This window comes from Phoxinus phoxinus, assembly GCF_949152265.1.
Source record: "Phoxinus phoxinus genome assembly, chromosome: 17".
Lineage (NCBI taxonomy): Eukaryota > Metazoa > Chordata > Actinopteri > Cypriniformes > Leuciscidae > Phoxinus > Phoxinus phoxinus.
The window spans coordinates 18,251,040-18,268,309 of NC_136892.1; the positions used below are offsets into that span (position 1 = coordinate 18,251,040).

The 17,270-nt window shown below is 41.4% G+C and overlaps 2 protein-coding genes across 8 annotated transcripts in view; one reads left to right on the plus strand and one right to left on the minus strand.

Annotated features, from left to right (window-relative positions):
• Positions 1 to 17,270, minus strand: part of cadm1a (cell adhesion molecule 1a) — a 278,459-nt gene that overhangs the window by 194,992 nt on the left and 66,197 nt on the right. The window lies entirely within an intron of this gene.
• On the plus strand, positions 1,209 to 16,128 carry LOC306984909 (histone-lysine N-methyltransferase set-1-like). 2 transcript variants are annotated; one of them, XM_079586657.1, is made up of 6 exons: positions 2,783 to 2,889; positions 3,424 to 3,565; positions 8,213 to 8,399; positions 8,636 to 8,707; positions 14,313 to 14,354; positions 14,460 to 16,128. In XM_079586657.1, the coding sequence occupies exons 1-5, from the start codon at positions 2,784 to 2,786 to the stop codon at positions 14,325 to 14,327; spliced, it is 522 nt and encodes a 173-aa protein (XP_079442783.1). In that variant the 5' UTR covers position 2,783; the 3' UTR covers positions 14,328 to 14,354; positions 14,460 to 16,128. The 2 variants fall into 2 exon arrangements, with proteins under 2 accessions (XP_079442782.1, XP_079442783.1); XM_079586656.1 differs by lacking the exons at positions 14,313 to 14,354; positions 14,460 to 16,128 and adding an exon at positions 10,082 to 10,467 and having other exon boundaries at positions 1,209 to 2,889.

Sequence of the window (17,270 nt, forward strand, 5' to 3'; positions counted from 1 at the left end):
ACATTAATTGATCTTGATGAAACTTCAGCAGTGTGTTCGCTGTAAGAGGCCGATCACATGGATGTGACTATTGTGAGTCAAAGTTATAGCGCCACCAACTGGCAGCAGGAAGTGTGTCACTTTCAAAATGCTTTGAAATCACCCTCTTATTTTTACCCGATTTGCTTCAAACTTCATCTGTATAATGTAAACACACGACAGATGTAGACCTGTGAAAGGATTATTGATATCTTTAATACTGTCGCCATGGCAACGCTTTAAACTTTTATATTCTTTTTGGATGCATTTGAGGCTCTTAACATGCTTCAAATTGCATGAAACTCAACATGCATTTGACATTTATTGTGTAATAGACATGTGCGAAGTTTCAGAAACGGGCGTGGTAAGGGGCTCAGTAGCGCCACCTTTAGTCAAAAATGGGGTATTAGTTTTACCTACAGTAACCAAACTCGGTACGTATATTCTTCTCTTCGATCCGGACAACTTTCTAATTTACAGTCATTAGCTCCGACCAACAGGAAGTCAGATATTTTGGTTTGAATGTGTACTGTTTGGAGCATTTTCCCTCTGCCCCTCTGTGTGTGTGTGTGTGTGTGTGTGTGTGTGTGTGAGGAGGGGGGCTAGTTTAGTTTAACCATTTCTCTGCTGTGTGCAAAATCTCTGGCACTTTTGAGGGCCTTAACATGCTCGAAAACTCTTGAAATTTTGCACACAGGTCAGAACCCGCGGCCATTAGGGCCGGGCTGAAGCTGGTACCCGGTGTGGCAGGGGGGCTCGACAGCGCCCCCTGGAATGGGATTCGAACACTTGTCCGTATATCAAACACGCTTGCATGAATTAATATGAAACTCGGTACACATATAGATTTAATCGGGCCGAACAACTTTCCCTGGGTCAAGTTTTACGCCAGCCCAACAGGAAGTCGGCTATTACGGGTTGATTGGAGAACGCTTGCTCTCGCATTTGAAACACTTCTCCTAGAGAATTCATCCGATGACCACGAAACTCGGTCAGCATGAAGTCAAGACATGGAAGATGATAAATTGCCAGGGGATTTTTGATATCTCGAACTCAGTGTGTATATTGATCTTATCAAGCCGAACAACTTTCTAATTTACAGTCATTAGCTCCGACCAACAGAAAGTCAGATATTGTGGTTTGAATGTGGATTGTGTCTCTCTCTGTCTCTCTGCCATTCTGTGTGTGTGTGTGTGTGTGTGTGTGTGTGTGTGTGCGTTGGTGCGACTGGATTATGAGGACAAAAACCATGGATACATACCGACTCTATGAGGACATACCGTAACTACGAGGACAGCACTAATGTCCTCATAAGTCGAGCAGTGTAGAAAGGCTTATCAGGCTGCGCCTAACCACCTCCCGCTTTTTCTCAATATGTCCTTATAAATCCGTTGTACCCGTTTTCAGTGTGTGCCAGTGTATGCTCAGAGTGTATAATCTCCCTCTATGTGAAAGTCGACGCTACTGCAGTATCATACACATTTCATACACCCAGACCACGCCCAAGCGCGATTCATTGGTGGAACGCTGGAATCCTCGTCAGTGATTGTCTATGTGAAATTCGACGCTAATACACCCAGACCACGCCCAAGCGCGATTCATTGGTGGAACGCTGGAATCCTCGTCAGTGATTGGCTGCTGGAATCCTCGTCAGTGATTGGCTGCATTTCACATCCGTCAAAGTCAGCGCGCCTGCGCCTCTGATCTTCTATCGCAGACGTGTGACGGTGTGATTAATCCACTGTCTATGGATTAATCAGAAGGTTAATCATCATCATGAAAGATTAATTAGCAGAATTCGAGCGAAGTTGACGAGCTATAGTGGGAGATTTTCACTTTATCACGAGGAAGGTAAGTGCGTTTATTTATATATTCTACCTTTGTGGAGTTAAGTGTCATGAGTCTGACAGTTTTGAATAACGTTAGTTACATTACTTTAAACGTGGCCATTTATCGGGCTAATATAAGTCCATAAGCAGTTAAAATGGCGTATCCAAACAACTTGCACATGCTATTCACGTTTTTTGTTTTGTTTGGTACTTAAACGAAATTCTCTTGTTGTTCATAGACACATACAAGTATTAGTATTAGTTGATGAAAGATACATCTCCATGGATGCTTGAGAGAATTAATTTACATTTTGAAATAAATCAAATCTATGTTGTCATGTCATCATGATGACTGGTAAAGTTGAGTGGATGAATTTACAGTTTAATACAGTAAGATACAGAAATTTATTAAATAAACAGAAACGAAACTAATGTAAAAGTATACTTTCATTAATTTAATGTTACTGTCATTAGAATGACTTGAAAAAATATTTAGTTTATTCATTTTAGGGCTGGATATTAGCAGACATTTTATGATTCAATTTTAATTCACATTCTTTCGATTCTATTTCCAATTTGTTTTTACATTTATTATTTGAATGTAAATCAGGTGTAATACATGTAACATTTTCTAAAACTTTCTCTCTATAGTTAATTTTTCTAAGTAAGTTAACGAGTTTAGCTTCGTTTGATCTGAGGCATTAAAGAGTGATAAAATGGTATTAAAATGGACTGAATTTGAAATCGGAGACTGTTTCTTATCAAAAGTAGCAAGTCTCAAAACCTCACTTATCAACTATTTATGTGTAAAATGTTGTATTTATTGATATAGACTACAGTCTGACAATAATGTACTGTATATAAAGCATCTATCTATCTATGTAATATATATATATACACATACTAATTATGTTGTCTGGAATGTTTTCAGTCAACATGTTAAGAAAGAAGATAATAAAACCCGAGCAGGATGCAAAAGAACACATATTGTCGGGCAAAGACAAAGCCTTCATTGAGGGACGACAAATCAACACATTCAAAGGTAAATTGTGCACCACAAGGCAATTTGACTATGTTCAGACTGCAGGCAAATCAAATCATAAAGTAGGCATGCACTTGTAAGAATGAAAAGTAGGCCTATTGCTGGCAGTCTGGACATGATCTTTCACATTCACACATTTTACCCTTGGGTAAGCCGCTCATTTTCATAAAGGTTAAGAGATGGAAAAAAAAAAAACTTTAAACAATTTTTTTATTATTATTATTTTAAAATAAATACTTAACTATGTATACAGAGAATAATGTTTACATTATTCTCTGTATACATAGTTAAGTATTTATTTCTATTTTATTTTATTTGTTGTACCTAATTTGGTTACAACCAAATTCAACTAGTAGACTATATCACAGTGAAAACCAATGCTTGATTTTTTTTTCTTTCTTGCACCTCATATTACATTACACAGTTTTACAGGATTTAACTCTTTAAAAGGATAGGTTGGTTAGCTGTGTAACATATAGGTGCACTTGGATTCATGTTTTATTTGTATTATTATATATTATTTTGCTCTTTTAGGGAGAGGTGTGTTTGCACTTGAGCACATTGAACCATCCACCTTTGTTGTTGAATACCGTGAGATTCTCTCTCAAAGTAAACATGTTAAAGATGTTCAAGGCAACTACTTGTTTGACTTCACATGGAATGGAACACGTTATTGGTAAGCTGGCTGTTTCTTTTTTGGTTTATTTATTTATTTTTGGTTCATATTCAGAGCAAACTAGTTGCATGTCATTCTAATAAAAACAGTTATGATTGCGATTGAGGTCAATATTGCAATTGGAATATGCAATTGCGATATAATAAACAAATGGTTTCATGAGTCTACTTGCTTGGATCTAAAGCAAAATACACAGATTAGTGATAATTCTGAAATGTGTATTTCTCAACTCAAACTAGCAACAACAACTAAATGATTGATAACATCGAAGCCATTGATGTCTGGATATAAATTAATCCACCCCCATTAAAAACATTAATTATAGCCATCCAACATTACAGTGATTCCATCATTTCAATTGAAAGCTATAATAAAAAATAAAAAAACATTTATTAGACTTCATTAAATATAACAGCTTTTAATTTAAGTGAACTTTAAATAATCCTCACATAAACCCATAATAAATGTCATATTTACCTGTGCCCTTCCTGTCTTTCAGGTATACAGAAATTTTATAAAGTTATCAAACATAATAAATAGACTAATCCTTATTAAAGCTACATAAGTTCTTTAGTCAAGAGCAGTGAGTAATTTTCTCTGTCCCCTTTGTTCTTTGATTAACTTTACTGACAGAAAGCTTTGGCTGCTGGCCCTTTAAGAGCAGCCGCTGCTGACAGAGACGCGGATCTCACATGCGCCTCATTCTCTCACAACTCTATACCTCCATCATAAGACTGCTCTTATGTTATGAAGATACTCGACAAATGACATTTTGGCATAATTGTGTGTTATTGTTCGTTCAAGCGCGAAAGAGAACTATTTCTGGCGCGTGTCTTTCTATGAGTCACAGTCGGACATTCAGCGCTAGGCTTGGAAATCGGTTCCAAACGTTCCGATTAGGGATGCAAATTATCGATTAATTCATTAATCATTAGTTGATTGACATTATCGATCGATTAACGATTAACTGATAAGCGGCTATTTTCCTGAGAATGTACATTTCTCACGGTATCAACAGTGTCTTTAACATAAAAAGCTAAATATTGCTTATATACTGAACAAAAATGCATGTTATGTTGCTCAAATTATGTTTTATTGTAACAGTTGGGATACGGTACAGAATGGCATTTATGTAGTTTAACAAAATAAATTATGCACAGAAAATTAAAATACATAAAAAATAATTGTGCACTGGCTCACCTGTTGCAAACATTAAGCAACATAAAATAAATGTTAAATAAAAATCTATATGAACTACTTGAAAAACTTGAAACATTAGCAGCACTTATTGATGCTTGGTCTGAGAAAGGTAACAGTAAGATTACTAGACCTGGAAACTTCAAATATAGAACTGAAGGGATGTCAATTTTCACAAATTCCCATGATCGATCGTAATTTAAATTAACGATCAGTTATGCGTCTGCTGCAGTGCATATGGCCAACAGCATGACAGGGTTTGTTAAACACGCTATGTTACTCACCAAATGAATGAGAATGGCTTTTAATCCAAATAAAGGGCTAGTAGGATTGTAAAATGTTTCGATGTGAATGATAATTAAATTAAATTAATTATTTAATAATCAAATATAACGACTAATAATACAACGTGTCACTCACCAACGCCGCCTCAGATGCGTGCTTGCAGTGTGTTACGTTAGACGTGCACTGAAACGCACTGAAAACGGCAACTAAACCCAATGAATTCACAACGATTTAATAAAATAGTGTTCTGATGTTATGTAATATGACAGTCCCAAATTAATCATCGTTATTATTAGTCGTGCATTGCTGCTTGAGCGGCGCGCGCTGAATGAATAACCGTTGAGCACTTTGCCAGCGCGTTATTTAACTCAAAGAAGCGCAACCTATATGAGATTAGTCCGATATATACAAAATAAACATTATATTACAAATTATATCTGCACAAAATGACGTGAATGCACAAGTGAACTTGAGTTACGTGCCATTCAGAATGACTCATGTTGTGGACACGCTCTTCCTGGAACAACGTGACACGGCAACTAAACCCAAATACTTCACAATGTTTTATTACACTATTGTTCTCTTTATAATGTTATGTAATATGACAGTCCCAATAGTCATTATTAGCCGTGCATTGCCGTTTGAGCTGCGCGCGCTAAAGATCACGCTTCAACAATTCTTAACCAAATGCATCCAATATGAGATAAATCAGATATAGATAAGCGTACACATAATAAACTATTACAACTTACATTTGCACAAAACAAAAGGCTGCGAATGCACACGAAAACTTAGTCATGATGGTGTAAAATAGTCCCAAACATAACTCCGACGCGCTCGCTTGTGTTTCGCGGTTGAGCAGCACGCACGCGCATGAACCTGCTTAATCGATGATCGATAAGTTTGATCAATTAATGTATTATCGACAATTAATCGATCGTCGATTAATAGTTTGCATCCCTAGTTCCGATCCATCGGAATCGTACACGTCCACACGTTAACGATTCCACTAACGATTCCGAATGTTCCTTTCCATTAGGCTGGGAGATAAATATATTTTATTGATTAACTCGAATGTGTAGTGTACGTCGATATGTTTGAATGAAAATCGGTTTTCTCTTTAACATCCGCCGACGCTCGGTCTGGGCTCCCGTAGTTCCGAACGCGCTCAGCGCGTTTGCCATAGAGATACAAAAACAACAAAGCAAATGAACTCTTGGCTGCACAAGCACACCCTCCAAAAACATTTACAAACTTAATCTGGACGCAGGGCTGCCAACTCTCACGAATTCACCGTGAGACTCCCGCAGTTGTCACTTTCCACACGCTCTCACGCCACACATCCATTTTCTCACGCAGAGAAAGCACCGACAGAGAAACGTACGGTACTATTGACACTATACTAGAGAAACTAATTCTCAGCTCTCAGATTCTGTCAATTTAATTACAAAATTCAAACAATAAACACCGTTTTGGTGCTTGTAAATTGACGTGACAGATTTCAGTTCAAGCGGCACGTGAGCCGATCATCTGTTAGGCTACTACTAAGTTAATAGTAGCCTAAATTAACTTAAGTTCGAATGATCAATAAGTTATTTGAAAGATACAGTTCAACTTACCGAAATGTAATAAAATCGATCAAGTGTTATTCAACCTCAGAAAGAGGTCCATAAACACTAAACAGCTCAGTCACGTAATGTTACGTTCACCGGAAAGCCATTAAATAATCACAGCACGTAGGTAGACTTAAAAAATTGTCTGTTGAGAGGAGTATTTTGCTAAATATAATATATTACATATTTATTATATTTTTACCTATATCATTAATATATTATAAGGTTGTCATAAAAAAACACATTTTATTATAATTTGAGATGCTATTTTTAACCTTTAATAATAATAATACCAGCTGACAGGGCTCTGCATTAGGTGAGATTATTTTTGTCACGACACGCACACACAGGGAATTAGAGATCCAAGCGCAATGATATTTATTGGGTAATCCGTACTCACGATCAGTCCAGGCAGGGGTCAAATACCATGTAAGCAATCCAAACATAAAAATAAACAAACGACAGGGAAACAGGCTCAAAGCACAACGGAAGTGTGGGGACATTATACAAGGACTCCGTGACAAACACTGAAACAGACAGGGTATATATACACACAAGTGCAAACAAGGTGACGAGACAGCTGAAGGAAATGAACAATCAGTGACAGACAGGATTATGGGAAGTGTAGTGAAAATGCCTAGACACCGTGAAAACTGAGACCTCTAATGTTAAACCCAGGGAACCACCAGACACTGTGACAATTTTGGGAGGAGAAAAATTAACATATTAACGCATCTACTGTACCGAATATTTATCCAAAGGAATCGATATTGAATTAAGATCAGAATCATTGTTTTAGAAATGTTTACTTTTTTTTTAGAAATTTCAAAGCATTCAACTTCTGTATTGATATTCCACACTTGGTTTTCATTCTCTAAAACCACTTTAAATGAGACATTCAAAGCCAACAACTCTCAAAGCCACCCTGTAAGTGTTCAGCAAATAGTACAGGAATCGATATGGGAATCGATAAGGAATCGCATCGATAAGCAGACTTGACAATGGCATCGATATCGATAATTTCTTAACGATGCCCATCCCTATTCAGCGCGCTCTCTTTTGACTTGTCTCGCATGAATGGTTTTAAGCAATCGCATGAGAGCATTATCATGTAACACTAGCCAAAGGATGACAAAAAATAACAGATGCTGCGTTAATTGCGTACCAGCCCATTGTTTATTTTACATAAAATCTCAGCATTTTGCGTCATATAATTGCACAGGCTTGACATCGCGATTACGATTGCGATAAGATTAATCGTGCAGCACTATTACAATAGCAGATTTGCTATGGTTCTCATAACATGAGGAACTTATTAGTTAGTGATAAATAATCAATAACATGGTTATTTTTCAACTGGGGTATTATTTTTTTACCTTAAGTGGATCATCTGACCTATTAAATTCTTAGGAAGTCAAGTTAACTTTCACAATGTGTATTTGAATATAGGTTAAATAGGCCAAGGTTAGCCTAACCCAAATGTTCAGTTAGAACCGTATGTTTCAGTGTGTGTCTATGTTTTAAGTTTCTTACTGCACTATTTTTATCACAGCATAGATGCAACAAAAGAGTACGGTGGACATTCACTTGGACGACTGGTGAATGATCCAAATTGCAAAGTCAAGACAATCATTGTTGACGGAAGGCCACACCTGTGTCTGTTTAGTATAAGACATATCTTTCCAGATGAGGAAGTCACATACAACTATGGGGATTCCTCTTGGCCTTGGCGTTTAAGGGTGAGTCTCTTAAAGAATTTATCACTGAAAGTCAACCATGTTCTGTATTTCATGAATGTTAGTTTTTTATATGATGCAGATTATTTTTAAAAATTCTGCATGTCTGCTTTGTGCACGACGGAGCAATGAAAGGGACACTAGATATTTAGACTTTGGTTGATACTAGAATTAGTTGCGGTGACCAATTGGCAAACATCCTTGCCTCAGTGTTGTACCTGTCTTTCTCATAATTACAGGAATTGTGTGACGAGACATCAGTGGCTGTGACTGAATGCATTGTGAATCCTTCTTCATCAGTGAAACAGAAAGTAAGTGAGCGCATGTTCCTTCATTGTTTTCTTCTCTTTGACACAGGCAATGTTAAGTGTAGGATGGTTGGGCACCATACTAGACTGGTTGACGTGGACTGTCGTCTTAAAGACCCTGTTGTGACGTCTCAAATTCGAGTAAAATGTACCTTGCTCGGTTCATTCATTTTCATAACTCGTGCGTTGGGGGATGGGCATGACACTGACCTGAAATGTAAGGACAGTTCTCCACTACGAGGACCGTCATGTCAGGGATAGGGTTTGAGGAAAAGATGTTGCTTTGGGTATGTGTCGGCTGCTTCTTTATTGTGGATAAGCTGTAGACCCAATATGCACACTTTTCAATCTGGATATGCTTTGTGACTTTCAGTCACAGAGATGTAAACTGTTAAGGCCCATTCACACTAACCATAACTGTGTTAGGGTCCAACCAGCAGACGGTAACGTTCTGTTTATTGTGATCGCATCTTTGACTGCCGCTTATATATTGAAGCATGTTATAGCAGAATTGATTCCGATTGGCTGTCAATTAAGCAATGTATCGCAATACAAAAATGCAACAATATATATTGTGGATAGTGACAATATGTATTGTGTATAGGACACCCAAAATAAAAATTACTGTTTGAGGGGAAACAATCAAGTTTACCGAGTTTTAGTGTCAATACTACATTAAACTACTATATATATATATATAATGCAGTGGGGGAATATTTGTGGGTCCTGATAATGCTAAATGTCTTTTGTTACCAGTGAAAAGTGGCCTACATTAATTTAAATATATCTAGTTGGTGACAGAGTGCAAGCATATTTGTCTAAAACAAATCCATCCATCCATCTTCTTCCGCTTATCCGGGGCCGGGTCGCGGGGGCAGCAGTCTAAGCAGAGATGCCCAGACTTCCCTCTCCCTAGCCACTTCCTCTAGCTCTTCCGGGGGGACACCGTGGCGTTCCTAGGCCAGCCGGGAGACAGTCTCTCCAGCTTGTCCTAGGTCTTCCCCGGGGTCTCCTCCCGGTGGGACGCGCCCGGAACACCTTCCCGGGAAGGCGTCCAGGAGGCATCCGGAACAGACACTCCACCCATTTGCATTAACCCTTTGAGCCCGACGGCATCGTCCACGACGCCACACGACTCCTCCGATAAATATTTATATTATTTGATTGATTTTCTTACCGTTTTTTGCAGCAGAAAGCTAACGAGCTAGCCGTCACGGGGGTGTCTTTGGTGTCTTTCTAGCCTTTACAGAAGTTTTTCTATCCAGCCTGGAACTTGTGCGTCCTTTCAGAGTGTTTCAGCAATAAATCCAAACGCTTATATCCAAGTTTTATCCACTTGATGTCCATAATTTATACATTTTCTGTCATTTTTGCTAGCTGCCATTTTGGATATCACGTGATTCTTTGCGTGAGGTTGTTGACCAATGACAGGCTGATCCGTCGTCCACGTTGGTGTGCGTCATTACGCATGAACCAAGGCTGATATTGTGGAGAGAGAGACGCACGGCACAGTGGTTTCGAGGGGAGAGAGAGAGAGACGCACAGAAAGACGCGAGTTTTGAAGAATATACAGAGAATAATGGATCGTCAGAGATTGAGAAACATGGATCTAAATCAAGCGCTGGCCTTTTTTGATGCCATGGAGGATGATGGATTTTCTGGAGAAGAGAGCTTTTTGACTCATGAGGAACTAGATTACCAGGATGGTCTAGACCCTGCTGAAGAGTAAGTTCCATTTATTTATTTACTGTAAAAGTATATTAAAAAAAAAAACTAATAAAATAAAATAATAAAATAAAATTTCTAAATATGTAATAATAAGTTCTGTAAAAGTAGTATTTCGTTTTCTATGTTTGTTACAGAGTAGTAAGAGTTGTGGATTACACTTTGTCTCAGCCATTGTTTGTCTGAGTTTACCTAGAGATACAAACAAAGGATAGTGGGGGGTTGGTCACACCTTTTAGCTGTGGAGAGAATGTCTCAAGGATGTTGTAGTGGGGGGTTGGTCACACCTTTTGGCTGGGGAGAGAGTGCTCATATTATAGCTGTGGTGGGTTGGGGGGTACAGTAGCAATCTCAGCCATTGTTATCTTATGTGAGAAATCGCATACAAAAACACTAATTGATCTGATATGTATGATCTAATATTTTGCTTTATTTGTTTTACAGTCATGATAATGAAGACACCAGCCCACCCACCCGAGCCAGACAGGAAAGCTCCCATTCTTCCGCTGAGGAGGGTCCTCCCACTTCTGCTGCAGCATCCCAGCCTTCCACTTCTGCTGCAGCATCCCAGCCTTCCACTTCTGCTGCAGCATCCCAGCCTTCCACTTCTGCTGCAGCATCCCAGCCTTCCACTTCTGCTGCAGCATCCCAGCCTTCCACTTCTGCTGCAGCATCCCAGCCTTCCACAACTGCTGCAGCATCCCAGCCTTCCACTTCTGCTGCAGCATCCCAGCCTCCCACTTCTGCTGCAGCATCCCAGCCTTCCACTTCTGCTGCAGCATCCCAGCCTCCCACTTCTGCTGCAGCATCCCAGCCTTCCACTTCTGCTGCAGCATCCCAGCCTCCCACTTCTGCTGCAGCATCCCAGCCTCCCACTTCTGCTGCAGCATCCCAGCCTTCCACTTCTGCTGCAGCATCCCAGCCTCCCACTTCTGCTGCAGCATCCCAGCCTCCCACTTCTGCTGCAGCATCCCAGCCTTCCACAACTGCTGCAGCATCCCAGCCTTCCACAACTGCTGCAGCATCCCAGCCTTCCACTTCTGCTGCAGCATCCCAGCCTCCCACTTCTGCTGCAGCATCCCAGCCTTCCACTTCTGCTGCAGCATCCCAGCCTCCCACTTCTGCTGCAGCATCCCAGCCTTCCACTTCTGCTGCAGCATCCCAGCCTTCCACTTCTGCTGCAGCATCCCAGCCTTCCACTTCTGCTGCAGCATCCCAGCCTTCCACTTCTGCTGCAGCATCCCAGCCTTCCACAACTGCTGCAACATCCCAGCCTTCCACTTCTGCTGCAGCATCCCAGCCTTCCACTTCTGCTGCAGCATCCCAGCCTTCCACTTCTGCTGCAGCATCCCAGCCTCCCACTTCTGCTGCAGCATCCCAGCCTCCCACTTCTGCTGCAGCATCCCAGCCTCCCACTTCTGCTGCAGCATCCCAGCCTCCCACTTCTGCTGCAGCATCCCAGCCTCCCACTTCTGCTGCAGCATCCCAGCCTCCCACTTCTGCTGCAGCATCCCAGCCTCCCACTTCTGCTGCAGCATCCCAGCCTCCCACTTCTGCTGCAGCATCCCAGCCTTCCACAACTGCTGCAGCATCCCAGCCTCCCACTTCTGCTGCAGCATCCCAGCCTCCCACTTCTGCTGCAGCATCCCAGCCTCCCACTTCTGCTGCAGCATCCCAGCCTCCCACTTCTGCTGCAGCATCCCAGCCTTCCACAACTGCTGCAGCATCCCAGCCTCCCACTTCTGCTGCAGCATCCCAGCCTCCCACTTCTGCTGCAGCATCCCAGCCTCCCACTTCTGCTGCAGCATCCCAGCAGCTGCCAGGAATAGGCTAGAGGATGGATACCCGACCCGAGCCCGACGGGACCCGCCGGTACCCGACGGGCCGGGCCGGGTTCGGACAGATATTTAGAATTGATGTTCGGGTTCGGGTCGGGCTCGGTCACATCAACGCGAAGGCATTGAACATTTTAAATTTAAAACAGGTTATTATGTAGGTAGCCAATGTGCCTGATGCTTTCACTTGATGCAAACGTTCGTTTTTGTGATTAAAATATATGTAAAATATTACCATAACATCTGTCTTCCTTTGTGCGGAAATTTGTTTATGTAGCCGTGGGCCGTGACAACGAAACACGTGCATGTACGCCTGTGTTACGTGCGCTTGTTGCTCCGCGCGGTGACACGCTCATCTATTGACATTTCTGAATCTCTTCCTTAAGTTGCTTAATAAAAGCGGGCTTTCCACACAAACAAACGTACATGTGTCATTAGTATGAGAATAAAAAAACCGGAATTTTAACTTTCGGTCTCGGGTCGGGCTCGAACATAAATATCTGTATGCCTGTCGGGCTCGGGTCGGGTTCGGTTACTGCTCTGTCGGACGCGGGCCGGGCTCGGACAGAAAAATTCGGCCCGATCCGCACTCTAGAATAGGCCATGGACGGCTGCAGTCACGGTCTAGAGGGAGAGCGCGGTCAAGGTCAAGATCCAGATCCGGCAGCTTGAGGGGTCGACAGAGTCCTGAATCCACAAGGTTCGAGATCTAGATCACCACAGCCAGCAGCCCCAACTCCATCATGGAACAGTAAGAGTCAGCCAGACATCCCTCCAGTGCCCAAAAGGTTCGTCCCAACAATAAAGCCAGGACATCAGCTCAGCCCCACATCCATATACACACCATTGGACCTTTTCAAACTTTTTGTCAGTGACAGTGCAGCAACCACTTTGTGTAATAACACAAACACAAACGCTGCAAAAAAAACATTGCCAGTGGCAAAATATATTCCTGGAAAAAAATTAACTGTTCAAGAATTTTTCCAATATTTAGGACTGACTTTCTTTTTTGCACTGGTGAGACTGACAAATATCCGGGACTACTGGAGGACAAACACCATTTTCAGCCAACAGTTTCCCCACTCAGTGATGGCACGTGACAGGTATCAGGTCATTTCCTGGAACATCCACATGAGCGACCCTGATGAAGATGTCCACAACGACCGGAAGAGAGGGACACCAGCTTATGACCGGCTGTTTCGTCTGAAGCCCCTTTTAGATGACATCAAACATGCATGCAGAGCATTTTATCGCCCACGGCAGAACCTTTCAGTGGACGAGAGGATGGTGGCAACAAAGGCTCACACTGGCATGACGCAATATATGAAGGCGAAGCCAACTAAGTGGGGCTTCAAACTTTTTGTGCTGGCAGACAGCAGCATTGGGTACACTTTAGACTTTGCTGTATACACGGGGAAGTCTGTGTTTGCTTCTGGTGTAGGACTGGTATACGACTCGGTTATGTCCCTCATGAACAAATCATTCCTAGGGAGTGGCTACAATGTGTATGTAGACAACTTCTACACAAGTCCAAAGCTATTCATGGATCTCTACAGCATGAACTTTGGAGCATGTGGCACCTACAGGGACAACAGACGAGGATGCCCCCGCACAACCACAAATGCCATGAACAAAAAGGATCCTAGGGGCACCATCAGGTGGATCCGTGACGGCCCTCTGGTTTTCGTAAAGTGGATGGACACTCGGGAAGTCTCTGTCTGCTCCACAATTCACCCGGCCTTCTCTGGCAACACAGTTCAGAGAAGGGTAAGAACTCAGGATGGAGGCTGGAACACGAAATCCATTCCATGCCCAACCCCTGTCACTGAATACAACAAGAATATGGGAGGTGTTGATCTTTCTGATCAACTCATCCAATACTACTCAGTTCACCAAAAACCATTTCAGTGTAAAGTGGTCCTTTTCGTGTTACACAGGACCAGAGACTAGTTTTCCCTGTGTGCTTATCTGCTGATATTTCACATGGTCCGAAACGGTTTAGATTGTAGGCCTGGAATACATTTTAATTGTTGCTTTTTACCCCTCAGGAAAAAGCCAAATGAATCAGGATGAAACTGAGAACTCCAGAGGTATTTAAACATTTGGGTATATTAAAGTTATTTCATGTATATACATATAGGTGTATAGGTATACATATGTATGTTTGTTTGTTTGTTTGTTTGTTTGTTTTACAGAGACCAAATTGAGGAGAATAGTGAAAAGGCCATGGAGCCCAAATGAAGTGAATGCTGTCATGAAACATTTCAGAGTCCATATTTCAAAGGGACACCTTGCAACAAAGGCAGAGTGTGAGCAGTGCAAGACTGCTGAGGACCCTGTCCTGAGAGAAAGAACGGCCCAAAATATAAGGGATTTCGTGAGGAACCGAGGTTTGATGTTGAAAAAGAAATTATCTTAGAGTTCTTCGAGAGATCAGTGTTGCCTTCCATTAAAGGTTGTATCAGCGATTTTAGGCCCAAAAAAGGCCCAAATATAAATGATCACATTCATCTAATTTTTCCTAACGATCCGCTAGCTGCCCGCCCCATAAGTATGCCGTCCAAAAACCGCGTCTCTGTAGGCAGCCTAGGCTCTGAGATCTGCACACAAAAGGTGGGGGTGTTGTGGTTTGAGATTTTGCGGTGATTGGTTGGAACACTGTTTATTTTGGTTTTGGTGGCTGGTGAAACCCATTGTTTTTGTGTGCAGATCTCAGAGCCTAGGCTGCCTACAGAGACGCAGTTTTTGGACGGCATGCTTATGGGGCGGCAGCTAGCGGATTGTTAGGAAAGATTAGATGAATGTGATCATTTATGTTTGGGCCTGAAATCGCTGATACAACCTTTAATGTCTGGGGGTTTTGTTCTCTAAAGTGTTGTTGGGCCAGAAGAGTGTTCAAGACATCCTTTTATTTACTTTTATTAAAACACTGTTTTGAAAGAAATTTACAAATACATGCATTTACTGGAAGGCAATTTAATTTGGTTTTATTTCCAGTGTGTTGCTGTGGTCATTTTGAGGCACACTCCCTCATGCACTTTAGTCCCATAATGGTTAGAGATGTACCGATCACAATTTTGTATTGTAATCCAATTCCGATTTTTACGAGGTTGACCTGCCGATACCGATTTTAGCCGATTCCGATTTCATTTTTTCTAACCACTTAACAGCACACACATTTATTTTCTATATGTTTTTTTTTATAAAACACCATATACTTCTACCCAAACTGAATAATAAAAACAAGTTTAAATGGGTGAATTTTCTATAAATATTTTTGAGTCTTCATTTTCTTTTCTGACATAGCCTATTCCAGTTCTTGTTAAAACACACTAGACATGCAAATTCAGTGCATTTTTGGCACTTTTTGTGTGAAATCATATTTATTTTGCACCTCAAAAAAACTGCTTTCACTTTAATTGAGTTTGAGCAGCGCAGCAAAAATAGACTCTGCGCTTCACTGCTGCTCACGCGACGCTCCTGCTTGACGCTCACGCTCTGCTCCTGCTCCCGGTGTGATGCACTCATTGATTAACATGCACGCCGAAAAAAATACGCGCCTCTCACGCTTGCGGTGTGAAACTGACGTAATTCATGAGGTTTTCTACATGTGCGTTCCGTGTGCACGTGTGATGCTGATGTTGCGCGATGTTAATCATGCAGCGCCAGAGTGCGTTTGACCGGTATAAAATCGGTATATGTCAGACTGACTGGCCGATCGCCGGTCATGGCCGATCACGTGAAAATCGGCCAATTCCGGTCCCAAGCCGATCAATCGGTGCATCTCTAATAATGGCCTTATTAGACCTCAGTTGTTGAGCCTTTTTTTACCATTTGCAAAATAAAAATTGCCCTTTTCAGTTTAATTTTGTTAGTTTTTATTGGCTGTCTAGTTGCATTTCTTCATCTAATTGTCCTTTAACTAGTCTTCTATGAAGTGTAAAACTTGCTGATCTTTAATCCTTTTCTCCAACCAGGTTCATTTTGCACCACGTGTATATGTTGGTTGATATAGCAACAGCACATTGTAGCACTATTTCCTTAGGTGTGCGTATTACTTTTACAGGTTTAGTGGCAGCAAAAAGATGCACAATCATTTGTGAATTCACTCTTTAACGTAGAATAGTTGATTTGGTTTAGTATGGTTAACTCTAATACAGGTACTCCTGCTATGTGTGGAGTTAATCGTGATGTCCATTTAAACCCAGTTTGTCCTCATAATCAAGGGTTAGTCGGGTGTTTGAGAGTGTGTATGTGTGTGTGAGAGAGGTCCAGTTAAATCCAAAATGTCCTCATAATCAAGGGTTAGTTAGGTGTTCGTGTGTGAGAGGTCCAGTTAAACCCAAAATGTCCTCATAATCAAGGGTTAGTCAGGTGTTTGAGTGTGTGTGTGAGAGGTCCAGTTAAACCCAAAATGTCCTCATAATCAAGGGTTAGTCAGGTGTTTGTGTGTTTGAGAGTGTGTGTGTGAGAGGTCCAGTTAAACCCAAAATGTCCTCATAATCAAGGGTTAGTCAGGTGTTTGAGTGTGTGTGTGAGAGGTCCAGTTAAACCCAAAATGTCCTCATAATCAAGGGTTAGTCAGGTGTTTGAGTGTGTGTGTGAGAGGTCCAGTTAAACCCAAAATGTCCTCCTAATCAAGGGTTAGTTAGGTGTTTGTGTGTGTTTGAGAGTGTGTGTGTGAGAGGTCCAGTTAAACCCAAAATGTCCTCATAATCAAGGGTTAGTCAGGTGTTTGAGTGTGTGTGTGAAAGGTCCAGTTAAACCCAAAATGTCCTCATAATCAAGGGTTAGTCAGGTGTTTGTGTGTGTTTGAGAGTGTGTATGTGAGAGGTCCAGTTAAACCCAAAATGTCCTCATAATCAAGGGTTAGTTAGGTGTTTGTGTGTTTGAGAGTGTGTGTGTGAGAGGTCCAGTTAAACCCAAAATGTCCTCATAATCAAGGGTTAGTCAGGTGTTTGTGTGTGTTTGAGAGTGTGTATGTGAGAGGTCCAGTTAAACCCAAA